This window comes from Schistocerca serialis, chromosome 4 (assembly GCF_023864345.2).
Source record: "Schistocerca serialis cubense isolate TAMUIC-IGC-003099 chromosome 4, iqSchSeri2.2, whole genome shotgun sequence".
In the NCBI taxonomy this organism is placed as follows: Eukaryota; Metazoa; Arthropoda; class Insecta; order Orthoptera; family Acrididae; genus Schistocerca; species Schistocerca serialis.
Genome location: NC_064641.1, coordinates 511,731,030 through 511,751,766, shown reverse-complemented (window position 1 = coordinate 511,751,766; position 20,737 = coordinate 511,731,030). Strand labels below are relative to the sequence as shown.

The 20,737-nt window shown below is 44.6% G+C and overlaps 1 protein-coding gene across 1 annotated transcript in view; it reads right to left on the bottom strand.

Annotated features, from left to right (window-relative positions):
* Positions 1-3,694: 3,694 nt before the first annotated feature.
* The window catches only part of LOC126475231 (knirps-related protein-like), a 113,588-nt gene continuing 96,545 nt past the window's right edge, over positions 3,695-20,737 (bottom strand). The window contains exon 3 of the mRNA XM_050102908.1: positions 3,695-6,948. Coding sequence (XP_049958865.1) covers positions 5,650-6,948 — 1,299 coding nt within the window. The 3' untranslated portion in view covers positions 3,695-5,649. The remainder of the gene's footprint in view (positions 6,949-20,737) is intronic.

The following is a 20,737-nucleotide window of genomic DNA, read 5'->3' as shown; positions in this document are numbered from 1 at the left end:
CATTGGCTCACTGTTCGATCATCCACGTGGCATGTTGACGGTTCCACTTTATACGTTCCCTTCTGTGAAGACGCGTCAGAGGTACGCATAAAGCAAGTCTCCGAAAATAAAGACCACACTGCCGAAGCCTTCTGTACACCGTTTCCCTATCTACAACACGTCCAGTGGATGCTGAGAGGTCAGATACCAATTGCCGTGCAGTACTAAGGCGGTACCGTCGTGCCCTTACAGCCAAATAAGGGTTCTCTCTTTCTGATGTTACACGTTGTCGTCCCCGCCCTGGTCTTCGGGTTCTTTCGATCTCTGTAAATTGTTGCCACATCCGAAAAACAATAGAACGACTCATATTAAGCCATCGGGGCTCATCAGTTTGCGACTGTCATGCTTCCATTCTTTCCATGGCCCCCCACCGCAGAGAGCATGGTAGGCGTCTTCTCTGTGCCATACTGCACCGTCTGTTACTGTGTACACAGTGATTAAGGATGTGAGGCTACCCGTAAAACACTATCCCGTTTGCTAGGTGCCCTGACTTCACCTCTGGGGTGGTTTTCCGTTGACCAGAATGCCATCTTACCTGCAGGATTTTGGACACCAATGTATTTGACTGAGATTATCTTACTTTTCCCACTTATGGAAAACAAGAGCACGAGCACCCTGCTAACTCGCCAGATTTAATTTAAGCAGTATTGATTGGGTAGCTGAGATGATAGTTCAAATTTAATGTCCATGACATCATCACTTAGTGCTTGTTGTTGTTGTTGTGGTCTTCAGTACTGAGACTGGTTTGATGCAGCTCTCCATGCTACTCTATCCTGTGCAAGCTTCTTTATCTCCCAGTACCTACTCCAGCCTACATCCTTCTGAATCTGCTTAGTGTAAACATTTCTCGGTCTCCCTCTACGATTTTTACCCTATACGCTGCCCTCCAAAACTAAATTGGTGATCTCTCGATGTCTCCGAACATGTCCTACCAACCGATCCCTTCTTCCAGTCAAGTTGTGCCACAAGCTCCTCTTCTCCCCAATTCTGTTCAATACCTCCTCATGTGATCTACCCATCTAATCTTCAGCATTCTTCTGTAGCACAACATTTCGAAAGCTTCTATTCTCTGCTTGTCTAAACTATTTATCGTCCACGTTTCACTTCCATACATGGCTACACTCCATACAAATACTTTCAGAAACGACTTCCTGACATTTAAATCTATACTCGATGTTAACAAATTCTTCTTCTTCAGAAACGCTTTCCTTGCCATTGCCAGTCTACATTTTATATCCTCTCTACTTCGACCATCATCAGTTATTTTGCTCCCCAAATAGCAAAACTCCTTTACTACTTTAAGTGTCTCATTTCCTAATCTAATTCCCTCAGCATCACCAGACTTAATTCGACTACATTCCACTATCCTCGTTTTACTTTTGTTGATGTTCATCTTATATCCTCCTTTTAAGACACTGTCCATTCCGTTCAACTGCTCTTCCAAGTCCTTTGCTGTCTCTGACAGAATTACAATGTCATTCCTTTTTGCCTGCTTCATTTACTGCATTTTTATATTTTCTCCTTTCATCAATGAAATTCAATATTTCTTCTGTTACCCAAGGGTTTCTACTAGCCGTCGTCTTTTTACCTACTTCATCCTCTGCTGCCTTCACTATTTCATCCCTCAAAACTATCCACTCTTCTTCTACTGTATTTCTTTCCCCCATTCCTGTCAATTGTTCCCTTATGCTCTCCCTGAAACTCTGTACAACCTCCGGTTCTTTTTTGTTTATCCAGGTCTCATCTCCTTAAATTCCCACCTTTCTGCAGTTTCTTCAGTTTTAACCTGCAGTTCATAACCAATAGATTGTGGTCAGAGTCCACATCTGCCCCTGGAAATGTCTTACAATTTAAAATCTTGTTCCTAAATCTCTGTCTTACCATTATGTAATCTATCTGATACCTTTTAGTCCAGGGTTCTTCCATGTATACAACCTTCTTTCATGATTCTTGAACCAAGTGCTTACTGTAGCGAAATAAAATTTGACTATACGTTACCTTATCATCATCATCATCTTCTTTTCTTTAGCGTTTAACCCGTGTAGACAGGCCCTGCTGTACTCAATTTTTGCCAATTTTATTTAAATTTGCGGTGTAGATGCCCTTACTGTCTGTGAACTGTGTAAACTTTGCTCCGTTTGTGGCTGTGTGTTAAATGTTTGTGTGACGTATGCTCGTAGGCGGAAAGTGAGATCCTCGCAGTTCAGTGCTACACGTCATGCGCTGTCTTCGTGGTTTCAAAAATTTTGTGTGATGTATTATTAATCTTCTAGCGACACCCGCAGCAAAAATCTCCACTTAGATTCAGTGTCTGCATGAAAGGCATAAACTTGGAGGCTATGACCGAACGGATGTCTTGAAAAACTTTTTCTTTCGCAGTGGTAATTTGCCATATAGCATGTTAATTTGGGGAACGTTAAGTATACGATATTTACCAGCTTGTCTAGTTGCTACGTTTCATAAGAGTAGAGCATACTGTGGGCCTGTTCGTGATTAGGGGCAACTTCGTATTTTTTTTGCAGGTTCTTGGTGGACAGTTACGTTGTTACAGCCTATACTAGCATTTCTGCCGGGCAGATTTCACTTTTTTACCCTACGTTTGATCTCTGAGTGAAACAATACTTCATAGTAAATATGTTGTCTGAACTGAAATTATGGAGACAATATAAAACACTTTTGAGACAGCAGTGTATTTTTTTTTTCATTTGTAGACCAGAAATAGCACTGACGTCCTTTAATATGCTTTTTCATCACGGAGTCTAAGATCGATGGAAGCTAACGAACGAAGACATGCACAGTTTTTACAGAAGAATGTCTTTGGAACACAAGACACAGCAGCAGGTTCGTTGGCATACTGCATTCCGTAATGTGTGTTTAAGTCTGCTCCTATAAATTGAGAGAAGTAAGCACACGTAAACTTCCATAAGTTCTTTTAATGTTCTTAATGGCAGCATGTTTACAACACTACAGAGACTCTGATTTGAGTGAAGCATTGGAGTTAGAGGTAAGGATTCGCAAAGCTAATCCGATCATTTGCATATTCTTCCCTCACTTGTTGATGATGCTTATACAGTTGAAGATTTTCCAGTAGTAGAACAAGGCGAATGTGTTTTGAGTCTCTGTTATTTTTCATGAAATTTCAGGTATCTTTTGTTTTCTAAGTTTCATTTATCATTCTCTTAGACAAGCTGTGAATCATTTCTCTGCAGGCACTTACGTCGGGTCGAGTACAGTAATGCAGATGGACGTGCACAATAAATTTTCACACTTACCTTTGCAAATGAATCAGTGTTGCTACCTGAAATTGAAGTATCACACCTGCCTCTCATAACCTATATGTTTAAAATCTGTACATCGCAGTTTTTCCCTACCCTTTATTATACAAAATTTCACTATTTTACTTAGACATAAATTATAGTAGCCCATAGAAAGAACTCTGGGAGTATGTATTTTTGTGTTGTGGTTCTAAGCCATAAAATAAAATACAGATGTCCAAATGAAAGAAAAGACTCTGTGAAACGTGGACTGGAGACAGAATCAGAGATTTTTATTTTCAATCTTTTGTTACCTCCTGGAAAACTGTCTAGGAATTACCTCAGAATATAAGCAGAAATTTAAAGTTGAAGTAAGAATCATGTGGACTGCAAATGTTCAATGTACAGTTTATTTGGTGACTGAATATCACAATTTTAATATAGATAAAAAGCGAAACAACAATAAACAATTTACTGCGTCAAAGTAGAACTTATTCTACAAACAATATTTACAATACAATAACATTATTTGTTGCTAAATATCATGAACAAGCAGGTATAATTGTCAGATAGTCTTTAGACTAAACTCAAACAATAACAGCAAAAATATTTACTCAGACTGGCCATAAGTCCCATAGTAACTTTCTTCACATAAGTAAATCTTTTCACCAGATTTGTGACACTAAAAAACTTTGACGATAACAAAACCCAGAAGTGTTTCACTTACAGCATTCCGCTATCATAGAAATCAACAACATGTTATCACAAAATTTCACCAACCTCAGACATACGACAATGAGATCATTCCTTCATTGATTTTATTTGAAATGTTGATCAGGTTCAGCTGTTTGGAGAAAAAAATAGTTTATAATGTTTCGATCTGTTAGATAAGTTATGAATTAGACCTTCCACTAGCAATGGTCAGAGACTAAAATGAAGCACTGAAAAATGAGACTGACTGGGACAGTGTTTACTGTGGCATGGGAATTATAAGAGGGTTGGGTTATAAACAGAAATTCCAGTTGACATCTTAGTGAATTTCAATTATTAGTGCGGCGGAACCACCGTAAAACGAAAAAAAAGTTACATGCTTGTCCTGAGCTGTCTTCCCACAGGTAAAACAGTTCATTGGTGTCTTGCTTGAGGCGTACAATTCAGTTTTCAACGATTTGTAACTTTTTGTAATTGACCGGCATGTAACAGCTGTGAGCAGAAGAACGCTTTTATGAGCAACATTTCTCGATGTACGATTCCGTAAATTTTAAAGATAAAGAAGGTTAAACGAACCATACGATAATTAGTTTGTGGGAAAGGCTACTATATAATGACACTTGTTTTCTTCATTTTCTTCAATGGACAAATTGTATGGAAGTAAACATAGTTGAAAAATTAAGATTCATACGAGATTTGTGAAACCTTAATCACGGCTAAGCATTTTCTTGTAACTAGCAATATTCTTATGCTCAAAATATCAATCAACTGTGACAGTCAACGCTTAATTCCAAGTTCTGTTCACTCTTTTGATGTTTCGATTTATAATCAGTGAGTGTAAAATAAAAGTCTAAACAGCGAAATAGGTTGTGAGATCGACATGTTACAACGTACTTATGTAATTCATCACTCAGTCCGTGTCTGCAGCTTCCAAGGGACAAAACATGCTATAATTTTCTACAGAGCTGCACTGTTTATTTCTGAGCTGTTTATCGCCACAAGTAAGTGTACAGATTTCCTATTCGTAAAGACGTACAAATACATTTGTGTACAGGATGTAGGGAGGTAAGTGTCGAAAAGAGGAATGATCTCATACCCTGGCTGTCTGCATCTCCTTTGGATTGAAACACGGTGTATAGAACACCTGAAGAGATGATCTGCGATTTACTTGATGTTCATTATCGATAGTGACAGTGACGCTTCCGTGGCTTTTTCAGCAAAGACAAGTCTAGGATGGGAACTTCCGTTTTCGTTACGAAGTGCGACATCAAAAGACGTCTTCGCGTCGTCTGTTAGCTACAATGAGCAACAGTGGCTCTGTTCCAACTTGGAAGTGGCAACTACCGGTGAAGATGTACAGACGATACGTCTTCAAACAAGAATTGAGAAATTAAAAATAATTGTCTTTGCAAGAGGTGGACGGAAAGATAGTTTGTGCCACTAGTCCCTTGGCTTTAGATAACGTTTGCATATGAGGTCATACAGAAATTCACGAACTATTAGAGTATGTGGATAACTCGGATCGTCTTTGGACAGGAAGCTACTTTGTTTTCAGTGACAAGCAGCTGTATACGAAAGGCATCTGAGACTGTGTACAGCCGTGGTACACAAACTCCTAAGGCAGGTTGTCTGGGGCTGTGCCGCGTCACGCTTTGGTCGTGAGATCGATGGGCGTGGCACGGTGCGCCAGCGAGGCGTGGCCCTCCGCGTCGTCGACGTCTGCGCCGCAGCCGTGCGACAGCCCCGAGTCGGAGCGGTGGCCGTCGGCGTCGCCGTCTCCCTCGGCGTCGCCTTCGTCGTCCTCGTCGGCGCCGTCTGCGCCACTTCCCTTGCTGCCGCTGAACCCTCCCGGCGACAGCGACCGCCGCTCTTCGGCCCGTATGCGGCAGCCCTTCATCGACAAGTCCATCGGGTTCTCCTGCTCCTGATCGGAAAGCAGCAGCGAAGGAGAGTGGTGCGACGACGAGCCGTCGTCTTCGTTGCCGTCGTCGTCGGCGTCGACGTCACTGCTCGTGGCGCCTCTCGGCGTAGACGGCGGGGAGACCCTCTGGGACTGCAGGATCGCGTCCAGGAAGAACCTCTTGCCGGCCGCGGCGTCGATGGTGTTGTTGTTGAGGGTGGAGGCGTGCGTCGTCGGCATTTTGGGCACTCCGGCGTGGTGGCCGTGCTGCTTGTGCGGGCCCGCCGGAGGGTAGACGTATCCGCCGTGCGTCGGGAAGAGGAACGGCGCGCCTGCCGCTCCCGCACCGGCGAACGCCGACGGCTGCAAGAAGGCGGCGGCTGCCGCGGCGGCAGCGTGCGGGAACACCGAAGGCGCCAGAGACGCCAACGTTGCGAACGGCAGCGGAACGAACATTCCGTCCTTGTGCGCTGCCGGGGACGCCGACTCCTTGAAGAGGCTCGCTGTCCGCGAAGCCAGCCGCTGGTCGCTCACTTCCACCGACGAGTCGGAGTTGTGTGACTCCGGGGAACTGATGGACGGCGACGTCGAATTCTTGTACTCGTCCAGACCCAGAAGCATGAGGTCTTCCTTGGCCCGCTGGTGGTGGTGGTGCGACATGGCTGCAGCCAGCTGGTGGTGTAATCGAGGGTCAAAATGAGGGTGGTTGCCGGGCTGGGCTTGATGGTGGCCGAGTATCCCCAACGCAGATGGATGCGGGGGCGACCTCTGCTGCCTCCCCACCTGCTGCTGGTGGAGGTGGTTCTGCTGCTGCTGCTGTTGTTGTTGCTGCTGCTGCTGCTGTTCTTGCAGTAGGCAGTGTATCTTGAACCAGTTGGAGCGCCGGCCGTAGCGGGAGCCGCTCTTGGACATGCCCACCAGCAGGCACTTGCGCAGGCGACACGCCTTGCAGGATGTGCGGTTCTTCTTGTTGATGACACATTCCCCGTTGTTCTTGCACTCGGAGATAGAGCCGAGGTTGTTGTATGACCGTCCAAAGAAGGACTGAAAAGGGAAATATCGAAATTAAAACTAAAGGAATAACTCAAAAGAAACAAATAGTAAATAGTGGTAAACTGAACTTGTTAAAACTGCAAACAACAATTAACTCATGATTTATTCACAGTACTGGCTTGACTGCGTTAAACTAGCGTCTTCAGGTGATATATAACATCACATAGGTTAGCACAAGGAGACACCCCCAACATTCGTAACCCCATGAAAAGGGTAAGTAATCAGCAAATAATAAACGGCAGGTTCAGATGGTTCAAATGGCTCTGAGCACTATGGGACTCAACTTCTGAGGTCATCAGTCCCCTAGAACTTAGAACTACACAAACCTAACTAACCTAAGGACATCACACACATCCATGCCCGAGGCAGGATACGAACCTGCGATCGCAGAGGTCGCGCGGTTCCAGACTGTAACGCCTAGAACCGTTTGGCCACTCCGGCCGGCTAAACGGCAAGTCATTGGCGCAAATAGTGCAGGGGTGAGGCACAATAACAAACTATTCTGGACGCAGGAATGAGCATATCAAATAGTAGGAGACCCGATTTATAACGACAAACGCTCTATTTGATTGTCGCGAGGGTAAAGCGGTGACGGCAGTGCGCAGTATACTGGCGGGGATCGCCTTAAGACCAGAGGCGCTTGTGAACATCGATCACAGTGAAACTGGTGGTCTGAATAAATTGTCAGTTAACAGCTGTTTTCGGTTTTATTCAAGTTCAAAAATGGTTCAAATGGCTCTGAATACTATGGGACTTATCATCTGAGGTCATCAGTCCCCTAGAACTTAGAACTACTTAAACCTAACTAACCTAAGGACATCACACACATCCATGCCCGAGGCAGGATTCGAACCTGCGACCGTAGCGGTCGCGCCGTTTGAAACTGAAGCGCCTAGAACCGCTCGGCCACACCGGCCGGCTTATTCAAGTTCAGTTTAACATAAATGTCATCGTCTGTGGCTGACCATGCTGTAGAACTGTATGTAAAATAGTGAATAACGCATCTTACGAAATATCAAAGGCATAAGCAATAATATATTAATAAGTGAAAATTATAATCAAGATTAACAGTAGCTAGTTACATAAAAGCCTGTTACTAAGTCTGTGAAAGATTACAGAATTTCGATAGACATAAAGAGTGCTCTCGAAGATTTAATAACGTTCACCATTGCTAGTGTAGCTGCCCCTAAGAAGCAACAGCAGCCAATACGGCCTTCAGTAAATGTGTCAAGCAGTTAACAGTTCTGGAATAGGTACGAATTTCGTCGGTTGTGAACGTATAAGCTTAGCAGAATTCCAGAAGAAAGCATATGTTTTCAATAATATAAAATTACATCACATAGGCTGTTTGTATATAACTACGCGGCTGGGTTACGGTGTACTGTGGTGGCATTCTTTATTAAAATGAGCCTTGGGGGCATTTGGATAACTTCACATGGGGAAGAATCTTCGGAAAGCTGGAAGAAGGACGAAATGTGACGGGTGTAGCCCAGGAATTTGGTATTGCTGACGCATTGTTTCAAATGCATTGGGAGCATTCCGAACCAAAGGCACTGCTGCCCGAAGGAGAGGGGGCAGTCGATCACGGCCAACACTAGTACATGACCACAGCACTGTGCAGTAGGCAAGAAGGGACCCAGGTCAAACGGCGGTTGCAGTTGCAACTAACTTTAACAGGAGCGCACGGCGCGCAGCCTCACACTTTAAAGTGGCACGGTGACTGCATCGTAGGGGCCTCTTTGTCTGGCGATCAGTACACGGTCTTCCGTTGACACCCGTTCATCGGCGGCACCGATTGCAGCGGTACCAAGAGCATAGGAACCGGACCAACGAGGAGTGAATTTGCTTGCTCTTCTCGGGTGAGAGCAGATCCAGTCTGAAAAGTGATTCTGGACGTGCCCTCACAAGACGTGAGGTGTACCCGGGGACGTTGTCCAACTTGATCGTTTTGGTGGTGTTATGGTGTGAGAAGGCATAATCTTACATGGGGGTACTGACCACCAAATCTTTCAACACGACACACACACCAGCCAGCGTTGTCAGCCAACGTTGTTGTGACACTGTGCTCCTTCCCCAAATGCGTCTTTTCAGGGTCACATTCGGTCCTTACTTCATTTAAATGGATGACAATGCCCGACTGCATCAAAAAATGTGGATGGAGGAGCTCTTGGAACGAGACGATATTCGGCGAATGGACTGTTCTCTCCGCTCCCCGACTTAAATCTCATCAAGCACATGAAACATGTATTCGAAAGACGTCTAGCCGCACGTTTATATGTTCCAATGACGATCGAGCAGTTGTGAAACATACCTTTGCAGGGGTGGAACACTCTACCTCAATAATAAATACAAGTGTTATTTATGTTCGTCTCACTGCATATTTCCTTCAGTTACCTTCTGTACTGTACTGTACTATACTGTAGCAATTCTTTCCATGTATGGTCCAAATTTCATCGAGCCATGTTCCTTGCGAAAGTTACTTTCGTTCTTAAGTTTAGTAACTAGTCTCAAAAACACGTGTTCTGGCAAAGTGAATTAATGTAACACAGACTGATGGAGAACATCTTGAATAGCGAAACACAACGGAACTGAATAGCGCTCAAGCAGCCATTTACGATATAAGGTGGAACTAATTGCAAAGTAACATTTACGTCATTCCGTCTGATCGGTTGCGTGTGAATCAAACATAAAAAGGTAGAATCTCGCTGTACTTACTAGGTGAATTGTTGAAGAACATGCGTTAGAAAAAAGACGGACCGCGCGACTTCTACGGTCGCAGGTTCGGATCCTGCCTCGGGCATGGATGTGTGTGATGTCCTTAGGATAGTTAGGTTTAAGTAGTTCTAAGTTCTAGGGGACTGATGACCCCAGATGTTAAGTCCCATAGTGCTCAGAGCCATTTGAACCATTTGATCGTCTTGAAAGATGCAGTCTCTATCCCCGAATATCTCTTCAACAGTGGGAAGCAAGAAGGTGCTTGAGACATCAATGTAGGTCTGTACTGTGATAGTGCCACGCAAAACAACAAGGGGTGCATGCCCCCTCCATGAAAATCACACCTTCTAATTTTACTGTTGGCACTACATACGCTGGCAGATGACGTTACCGGGCATTCGCCATACCCACACCCTGCCATCCGATCGCCATATTGTGTACCGTGATTCGTCACTCCACACAACTTTTTTACGCTGTTCAATCGTCCCATGTTTACGCTGCTTACACCAAGCGAGGCGTTGTTTGGCATTTACCGGCGTGATGTGTGGCTTATGAGCAGCCGCTCGACCATGAAATCCAAGTTTTATCACCTCCCACCTAACTGTCATAGTACTTGGAGTGGATCCTGATGCAGTCTGGGATTCCTGTGCGATGGTCTGGATATACTACACATTACGGCCCTCTTCTACTGTCGGCGGTATCTGTCAGTCAACAGACCAGGTCGGCCTGTACGATTTTGTGCTGTACGTGTCCCTTCACGTTTTCACTTCACTATCACATCGGAAACAGTGGACCTAGGGATGTTTAGGAGTGTAGAAATCTCGCGTACAGACGTATGACACAAGTGACACCAAATCACCTGGCCACGTTAGAAGTCTGTGAGTTCCTCGGAGCGCCCCATTCTGCTCTCTCACGATGTCTAATGACTACTGAGGTCGCTGATATGGACTACGTTGGCGGTAGGTGACTGCACAATGAACCTAATATAAAAAACATTTTGTGGTTGTCCGAATACTTTTGATCACATAGTGTATATCTAACTTACCCCAGTAATCCTACTGGGCAAAGTAGACCTACAGCTTAACATGGTATCTGAATCACGTATTGTTCCTGATCCTGGAATTTGTTCACATTATTGAGAGGTGAAGACTAGGGTAAAGTCAAACACATTATCAAGGAGAGTTGTGGCGCAGGTAACTATCTTATTACATCTGATGTCAGGTTACACCTTGAATAAACTCGCATTATTATTTAAGATGTGTGGAGAGTTCCTCTGTGTGACGTTGTTCAATTCCCTTTGGTTTCCTGGGGTCAGGTGAGTGGAGTTTGACCTAGAATAAAAGTCGCCGAAGTTGGTACCCTAGCCCTGGATGTGTAACCTGACGCCTTATGTGATAGGATCTTGATAACATACTAGTGTACTCCGAAGAATTTCGAGCTCTGGCAGGAATTCAGCCCATCGAGCTTTCGATGTTCAACATGCGCTCTAGGACTTGTTCACCAAGTCTGACTTTGTGGGGCTAAGATCACGTAACTGAACGAAGCAGTCGAATGGTGATGGGTGCTTGAGTGTCTGTCATACAAGGAAGATAGGGTGTAGCCCACTGTACATCGAAGTTAACATTTCGGAATTCGAAAATGTCCACAGCGTAATTATGAATATGTGGAAGGAAAGACACCACTTGGTCATGAAGAATACTGAGATCTTTCTTATGATCAAGGAGCTTGAATCAACGAGAGCAACTCATACTCCAAAAACGCTCGTAACACCTTACACACTGCGAGGTAAAACCTTCGTACGACCGTCGCTGCACTATACGCTTTGCACTGTTTGAAATTGGCCAGTGTTGCTAGAAGTTGGATCACTCTACTCACTTCCAGTCAGCTCCTGTCAGTGTTGTTTACCACACCGAAGAAGTTCAGTTTTGTATGTTAATGTGAACAAAGGCCTTTTGCGATATACCCACAACGGATGTCCATCGAAAGCTGTTCCGTTCACAGAGTTTGCGCGGAAACTGGTTTAGTCTTTGATACCAGTAACGTAAAACGAATCAGAAAGCCATAGTCTCTGCTGATTAGAATCTTTACTACAACCAGTATTCGCATTCCATGTTACGTGACTTAAAGTGGTGCAACACTCCTTTTAGACACGCTGGAGAGTCCACTTTCATACAGCAACAAATCGGGCAACTTTATTCTCTGTGTGGTCATGGTCAGGACCAGACACGATGGCTCCTATCAGCCAGTCTGTCACGTCTCCACGTCGAACAGTCTTATTGCACTGAAAACATACAGGAGCGTGGCACTTACACACCACTTCACAGCCACAATTTAAGTCGACGGTGGTGGGTCACGTGGCTGGATGCTACCACTTATATAGCACCCACAGCGCTCCGAAGCGACCACTGTGCTCTTTTAAAGATGTTACAAATATTACGTCCGGTCAGCTCAGCTTACTAAAGGTATTCCCGGAAGATCCCATTTGAAGCCCTGTGGTAAGAGGAAGACCAGGTTGCGAAGAGACAAGGACGGGACCCGTGCGTGCCGCTGCAGCGGTAGAAAGCTACCGGTGGAGCAAGCAGCGCCTGCTTCGATGGGATGGGATGGGCTGGGCTGGGCTGGGCTGGGTCTCACAGACCGGCCGCGTCTTTCGCAACGCCCGAGACAATACGGTAAGCCACGCGCCGGAAACGGCGCATCGCCGCTACGGCTTTTGTTCGGCGGCCCTTGCCCACTTTCGCGGGTCTGTAGCGATCTTAGCCCATAGTCGAGTTGTCCTCATTCTCAAAACTCCGCGGTAACTGTGCCCGTAAAGGGTCATCAGATTTCATATCTGCTTTGTGAAGAAAGTCGAAGGGCTCTGTATAAAAGTATACTGTTTCATATTCATACACGCTGACCAGTCACCACCTGTCAATAGCCTGAATAACCGGACATTGCTGCAGTGCAGACATCTGCGAGACGCACAGGAAGAGGGTCACTGTGGTGCTGGGAGGTACCGACATGGATGTAGATCCATGTGGACTCTTGTGCTGTGGCCAGCTGCGCTACGTTTCTCGGTTGAGGATCCATGGCGCGAACAGACCGATCGAGGTGGTCCCACAGACTAAATCTGGGTAGTTTGTTGACCAGGGGATACTCTAAACTCATCCTGTTTTCTTGAACAGAACTAATTGGGACCCCGAGTTAGGCGCCATCATTCGACGGTTGAATCGAATCGTCACTTCGTTATGATTTAACTCCATAATATACCGGGTGATCAAAAAGTCAGTATAAATTAGAAAACTTAATAAACCACGGAATAATGTAGATAGAGAGGTAAAAATTGACATACATGCTTGGAATTACATGGGGTTTTATTGGAACCACCCCATATTGCTCGAGGCGTGAAAGATCTCTTGCACGCGTCATTTGGTGATGATCGTGTGCTCAGTCGCCACTTTCGTCATGCTTGGCCTCCCAGGTCCCCAGACCTCAGTCCGTGCGATTATTGGCTTTGGGGTTACCTGAAGTCGCAAGTGTATCGTGATCGACCGACGCGTCTAGGGATGCTGAAACACAACATCCGACGCCAATGCCTCACCGTAACTCCGGACATGCTTTACAGTGCTGTTCACAACATTATTCCTCGACTACAGCTATTGTTGAGGAATGATGGTGGACATATTGAGCATTTCCTGTAAAGAACATCATCTTTGCTTTGTCTTACTTTGTTATGCTAATTATTGCTATTTTAATCAGATGAAGCGCCATCTGTCGGACATTTTTTAAACTTTTTTTTTTGTTCTAATGAAACTCCATGTCATTCCAAGCATATATGTCAATTTGTATCTCTCTATCTACATTATTCCGTGATTTATTCAGTTTTCAAATTTATACTCACTTTTTGATCACCCGGTACTACGGAGACTTCTGAATTTTATCTCAGAACACTGGTGCATGCTCTCGTGGTGGGGAACTGTTTTCTGTTTGCTCTTCTCCGATAAATCCTACCTTAGGACTGATGCCACCCTGTTAACATGAATTTAGACACGAAGACGTGTTATTTGGCATAAAATCTGCTGTTTCTTATTACTTCTCAAATTCGTGTTTTCCGCTCTTTGTACACTACCACACATCTTCTTAATTTATGAGTGAAATTGTTCCTTAGCATCCTGAATTTCAGTATACCAAATTACTTAGATATAAATGTTTACTTTTTAGTGCATCGGAGATTTTTCAGCAATTTCGTTTCTTGGGCATCGCTTCAACAACTGAGCCATTAGGTAAAATTCCATACTGGCGCACATTTGTTGAAACTTTTAAGGTGAGTAAGTGAACTTTACGTCTTATGTTTCGGACGGCCGCTCAGAGACGGTTTCATCCTCATATAGCATGTATAATCGTGTGATACTACTGGAACTCGAACCACACAGCCACTCTCACTTGATGCCGTGAAGCATCGGTTCATTCGTGTTAAGATTCATTACCGTGACGCATCACAATTGTCCTTAATAGGCCTGCTTTAACCCACTAAGGTAACTGGTTTCGTCAGATATAACTAGCAACTTCGCCACTTTCTGTAGACCGTGGAAAAATTGCTATTACGTAGTAAAGTGTACTTGACACTTGTATTGAATAAGAAATGTCGAGTGGCTCCCAGTCTAGCGCAAGTACGAGGACGTGCTGGAAAATAATGCCTCCCATTTTTCTCTGAAAATTCTTAAAGCTTTTTGAAAAAATCAAACGCTATTAACATTCTACATCTTTATTCTTCATCTCTACAAATTTCCAGCCCTCTACCGCTAGAGGGCTCCCAATTCTGGCATGTAGCATGGCAGTGTGTGACGTGACTGTGTCGGTGCGTGAGGAGCAGCAGGCTGTAATCGAGCTTCTAATTCGAAAGAGTTCGCCCACACATGGAGAATCCTGTCCTTCAGCACGACTGGAGCCAGACCAAACACGAGCGCTGCGACATCTGCAACCATCCGCCGCCCTGGGTTCCTTGGGTTCTACACCACATATTCCCGACTCGGCCCCATCTGATTTTTATCTGTTTTCAAAACTTAAAGCACAGCTTCAAGGACTTCACTTCGATAATTATGAAGCGGTGCAAGCAGAAGTGAGGTTATTTCTCCGTCATAAATATCAAACATTCTACAGTGACGGTATCAACAAAGCGCTCTCTTGTTAGGAGAAATGTGCTCGATGCCAGGGTGACTAAATATGTAGACATGAAGAATAAAAATGTGGAATGTTAATAAAGTTTGTTTCATTTAAAAAGTTTGAAGAGCTACCCACAAGGAAGTCGGAGGCATTACTTTTCAGCACGCTCTCTAGCTCGATTGGATGCCATTTCGGCAGCTTGTGTGTTAGTCTCGCTTCTTATTTATAAAAAAATATTACCATTTAACAACATGAAACTGAGTGGGCCATGTTACATGTCTTGCATGACTTAATACGGTCATTGTTGACTGAACCCAGGACCTTAGTGTAAGAAACCTGTAGCTCACGGATCCAAGCCTTGTGATAGACTGGTATTCGAACTTGGCCAAGTTCCACTGAACAGATGTATTTTCTAGAAGTTCTGAACCGCGAAGCTTTTTTTACCCAGAAGCTTTCCTTTTGAGACGATTTACAATTTGTGTTTATTGTGTATACTAAGAACGCGGTACTCGAAACAGAGATGGTGACATCGCAGCGGGATTCGAGTTATGGATAGGGTATCATGAAACAGACGCCATGTACGACTTGCGTATAACGTTCGTGTGTTGACTAGCAGGCATATTTGATAGCCGTTCGTTAGCGGCTTTCACGCGATCTGATCGAACGACAGGCCATTCTGCTGTACTGACGGGTAGTCGCATTGCTTTCCGTTTTTATACGAGAATATTTGCAAGAAAATGTACCTCCTCTTTTGGTTTTATAGCGTAATTCGATAGTGGTTAACAGCCTTGAGGGTGTATATTTCCATGTTCTGTTTACCCGTGTGGAAGGATACGTATGCTATGGCCAGCTGTAGGAATTAGAAGTACTACCACTACGCACAGGGAGCTCATAGGAGAACAAGAAGAAGAATACAAGAATAACAACTGACAGCCCTAATCTGATTGGGCTAAATAAGCAATAAATAAATAAATAAAACATAATGTAGTTATATTAAGGACACAACTGGCACCAAAGAGGTGAATCGTACTGAAAAGTGTACTATACTATAACATTTATCAAAATCAATATCAGTAATCTGACATCCACAGCTGGGCAAAATCCCCCTACAGACTTCAGTTACGGGTTTCCATGGTATCTCCATGTTTCCTTCCGCTATACAACAATATTATCGTCTAATAACATCAAATTAGACGCACTGTCCTATAGTTTTCGTATTATTTTCAAATTAACTTAGCGATGTGCTGTGGGGAACATTAGAGAAGAACAGGGTACAAATTTCCGTTCGCTATTCAGCTTTAAGTTTACTATCATTGCAGGCAGAGCTCACGATGATTCTTTCAACGAGGCGACAGCCGATTCTTCTTCCAGTCTTCTCTCATCTGAGACCATAGTATTCCAACATAATATACCTGTCACATGGCGCAGCGTACATCCGGGGCCCAGGAAACCGTTTCTTGCGCCTGACGTGCAGGCTGCCCTGGCAAGCAGGTTGATTTGGTACGCCGATAGTTTCCACACGATATGACTGATCGTTTCTTGCGCCTGACCTGTAGGCTGCCCTGCAAAGCAGGTTGATTTGGTAGTCCGATGGAGTTCCCACACAATATGACTGACGTGCGAGGGAACCTATACGCAAGGGATTGGAAAACACATTTTTTTCACATCTCGGCTCTGTTGAAACTAGAAGATTATAGACCCCGACATTGCTGATACTCTTGAGGCTTTTGTTTCTATGACAAATTTAGCTGAAATCGATAGAGAGGTGGCATTATATGAGGAAGGGCAGGGGCATGAAGAAAATTACAATTGAAAATTGGCTCACTAATACTGAAAGCTTGGAAAATGCCACACTATTGGAAAAGCAATGTAGGAAGTGACTAGCAAAATGGCTCTGAGCACTATGGGACTTAACATCTATGGTCATCAGTCCCCTAGAACTTAGAACTACTTAAACCTAACTAACCTAAGGACATCACAAAACACCTAGTCATCCCTGACCCCGCCGGGAATCGAACCCGGGAACCCGGGCGCGGGAAGCGAGAACGCTACCGCACGACCACGAGCTGCGGACTGACTGTAGCACCCTCCATCACATGTCATAAGGTCACCTGCGGAGTGGAAATGTAGATATGGATCTAAATGCCTGCCTGTTGAAGGTGTGCGTCAAAGCCCAGAAGGGCCTCCTTCCACAGTGTGTATGTCTCTCAATGCCTCAGAACACAGGCCCAGCAAGCACTCCGCGCTGTAGCACCGAAACCTCACTTCCAGAGTTATCGTTTCAGCTCGCACACGATTTTGAAGCACAACAGGGACTCGCAAAGCAGACATGTGCGCCTCCGCGTACGACGTGGGGTGGGACGCAGTGTCGCGCCGGTGGTTGCTGACGCGTGGCGCGGCTCTCTCCGGCTGAATGGCGCGCCGTATTCTCGGGGATTTCTCCGACCACGGGGTAAGGTCAGCCCCGCCAGAGAAACCAATCTGGCCGCCGAGCCGCGCGCAGCCTGTCGCAACGCGGGCGCTGAGTCACGCTCTTCCTTCCGGGAGCAACGAGGTGCCACCCGCACCTCCGATCCGCTGTGAGCGCCGCACTGCCCTCAGCTCGCGTAAGGCCCTCCCTTTCCGTAAGTGAACAAGTTCGCTGAGCGTGTGACGGTCCGATGTATTCCCAGTGTGCGAGGGTAGTCAAAAAGCTAGTCTGGAAACATCCCCTAGGCTGTGGCTAAGCCATGTCACCGCAATATCCTTTCTTCCAGCAGTGCTAGTTCTGCAAGGTATGCGGAAGAGCTTCTGTGAAGTTTGGAAGGTAGGAGACGAGGTACTGGCAGAATTGAAGCTGTGAGGACAGGTCGTGAGTCGTGCCTGGGTAGCTCAGATGGTAGAGTACTTGCCAGCAAAAGGCAAAGGTTTCGAGTTCGAGTGTCGGTCCGGCACACAGTTTTAATTTGCCAGGAAGTTTCATATCAGCGCACACTCCTCTACGGAGTGAAAATCTCATATCTGAACATAGTCGTAAACAGCTTCCGACACTTTCTACTAGATAGTTTGTATACCAGTTCATTGGCAACCGTAATGGTCCTGTCACTTCCTTTGGGTACTCCGTACGTTATATTTACATCCGTCGATTTGTGCAGTTAAGAGGGGTGTGTTGAGTGCTATCTGCATGTCTTGAATCCAGCCGCAAATCTGGTTCTATACTCGGTAAGCGCAGTGCAGGTTGGTGTCAAATGCCTTCATGAACTCAAATATAAGTGCTCTAACTGTAAGGAGAGAGTTTGTTCGACTTGGTGAACTTCTGTATGCTGATGCACTTAGTGACTAGACACGTTTCCTTCCTTTTTTTCGTATTACATGTTCACGGGTATCGAAGTTTTTATTTATGTATACCACAGACATGACTAGTACACGGACAAGGAAGGAAACGCAAGTTTTAATAGAGTTAACGTAGGAATTTTACGTGTGTCCATTTTCGAGAACGAACTGTATGGTTTGAGAGCCAAAATAAAGCCAAATGCCGCTGCAGAGCGCTGAGAATCCAAAATCACCTTAACCACCTCGTCCAGTGTGCCGACGGCTTAACCAAAACAAAGCGTCTCAGTCCCATAGGTAAAGTGAAGTATCGCGCAGTAAATGTCTGCTGTATTCGAAAGGGAACAATGCTGCAAAATTCCACGTTTTGGTAGCTGTGTGCGGCAATAATGCCCAGTGTTGTCAAACAAACCTGAAAGACAAATAACATAGTGGCAGACCATCTCTCTGTGAAGACCCGGGAATCGCAAGGAGAGATCTTGATGCTCGAAGATCGGCGTTTCAGAATGGCGGCTATAACGTAAAAAGTGAAAATCAGTCGCGGATCGGTTTTCAACATCTAGCACGACTTTCTTTTAACGTGAAGTAGGTCGACATCAACTGGATTCCACTACTGCTCATCGCCCTCACTCATCCTGTATGTATTGAACAAGATGGGGCAGTGGTCAGGACAGTGGACTCGCATTCGGAAGGTCGACGGTTAAATTCCGCGTTCGGCCATTCAGATTTAGGCTTCCAGTGATTTCCCTAAATCGCTCCACTGCAAGGGCACCCTTGATTTGCTTCCCCATTCTCGAATCATTGCGAGTTTATGCTCCATCTCTGATGACTTCGATATCTGCGGGACATTATCGTATTTTGCCTCATCGCTCCGTATTGTCTTGACAGGGCATTCACTGATCTATTCCTCTTTCCTTGGACGAAGAAACAGTTGCGGGGCAACCGTTTCCAGAGCAAAGGTGATGTGTTTTTCGAGGTGAAATGTTCCTTGGACAGACGAAGCGCAGGTGTAGGTAGGTGACAATAAACTATTTTCGCATTCGGCGGAGAAAGTTGGTGATTGGAATTTCACGAGAAGATGCTGCCGCAACGAAAAATGCCTTTGTTTTATTGATTCGCACCCCAATTCGTGCATCTTATCCGTGGCACTCTCTCCCTTGTTTCGCGATAGTTCAAAACTATCTGCCCTTTTCTGATTCTTTTTTCGATCTCTTTCGTCAATCCTAATTGATGTGGATACGATACCGTGCAGCAATACTCCAGAAGAGGACTGGCAAGAGTAGTGCAGGCAGTATCTTTAGTAGACATGTTACACTTTCTAAATGTTCTGCCAATAAATGGCAATCTGTGGCTAGCTTTCCCCACAACATAACCTATCTAACTGTTCCAGTTTAATTTATTCGTCATTGTAATCCCTAAGTATTTAGTTGAATTCCTGCTTTTAGATTTGTATGATTTATCGTGTAACCGAAGTTTAGTGGATTGCTTTTAGTATTCATGTAGATGACTTTACACTTTTTATTATTTAGTCAACTGCCAATTTTCGTACCGTATCTTGTCTAAGTCATTTTGCAACTGGTTTTTATGGTCTGGTGACTTAACAATACGATTAATAACAGTATCATCTGCAAATAATTTAAGAGATTGTTTCCAGAAATCTTTTATATTGATCAGGAACAACAGAGGACCTATAACACTTTCTTGGGGAACGTCAGATATCATTTCTGTTTTACTGGATGGCTTCCCGTCAGCTATCATGAACTGCGACCTTTATGACCGGAAATCCAGTCGCACTACCGAGACGATATTCCGTAGGCACATAATTTGATTAGAAGCCGCTTATGAGGAACGGTGTCGAAAGCTTTCTGGAAATCTAAAACTTTGAAATCAGATTGACATTCCCGGCCGGTAGCACTCATTACTTCGTGAGAAAAAAGGCTATTTGTGTTCCACAAGAACGATATTTTCTGAATCCGTGTTGACTACTCGGCAAAAGATGGTTTTCTTTTTTTTTTGAGGTAGTACGTAATGTATATATAACAAAGCACATGTCCAAGAATCCGTTCATGGGTATTGGTGTGACTTGATCTTTAGGTACTGATCTTCAAACCAGTGAGCGGTTGTATGTGATGATAATTCTTGTATGAGATAGCGAAGGAGATGGGTACTGGGAAGGCCAACATTCGGTGCGTAGCATGGATTACAGGTCACAGAACGTAAAACAGCACAAAAAAAAGAAAGATCAGTCTTCTAACGATATACACAGGTAGCCACTCATTTTCGGTCACATGATTGAGAAATTATCGCAGACGTGCTATTATCCAATGCATACAGAATCCAGAGAGCTCTTTTGTAATTTTTTGGTTAGGCCTGAAAGAAAATGGCAACGAGAATGTGATCAGAGACTAGCTTAGTAGGTGAACGGGCTGAAATCGTGGCATCATTCAAAATGCAATCGCCTGAACTGGTTTAATAACTCTCGAACCCTTATGGTACAAGTTTCGTTTTCCGCGTATGAAATCCTCGCAGTATATGAGAGCTGTATTTGTGTTAACCACTCGGATATTTTATAGAACGTTTCTTGTTTTCCTACCTTAAAAAATGCATCTTC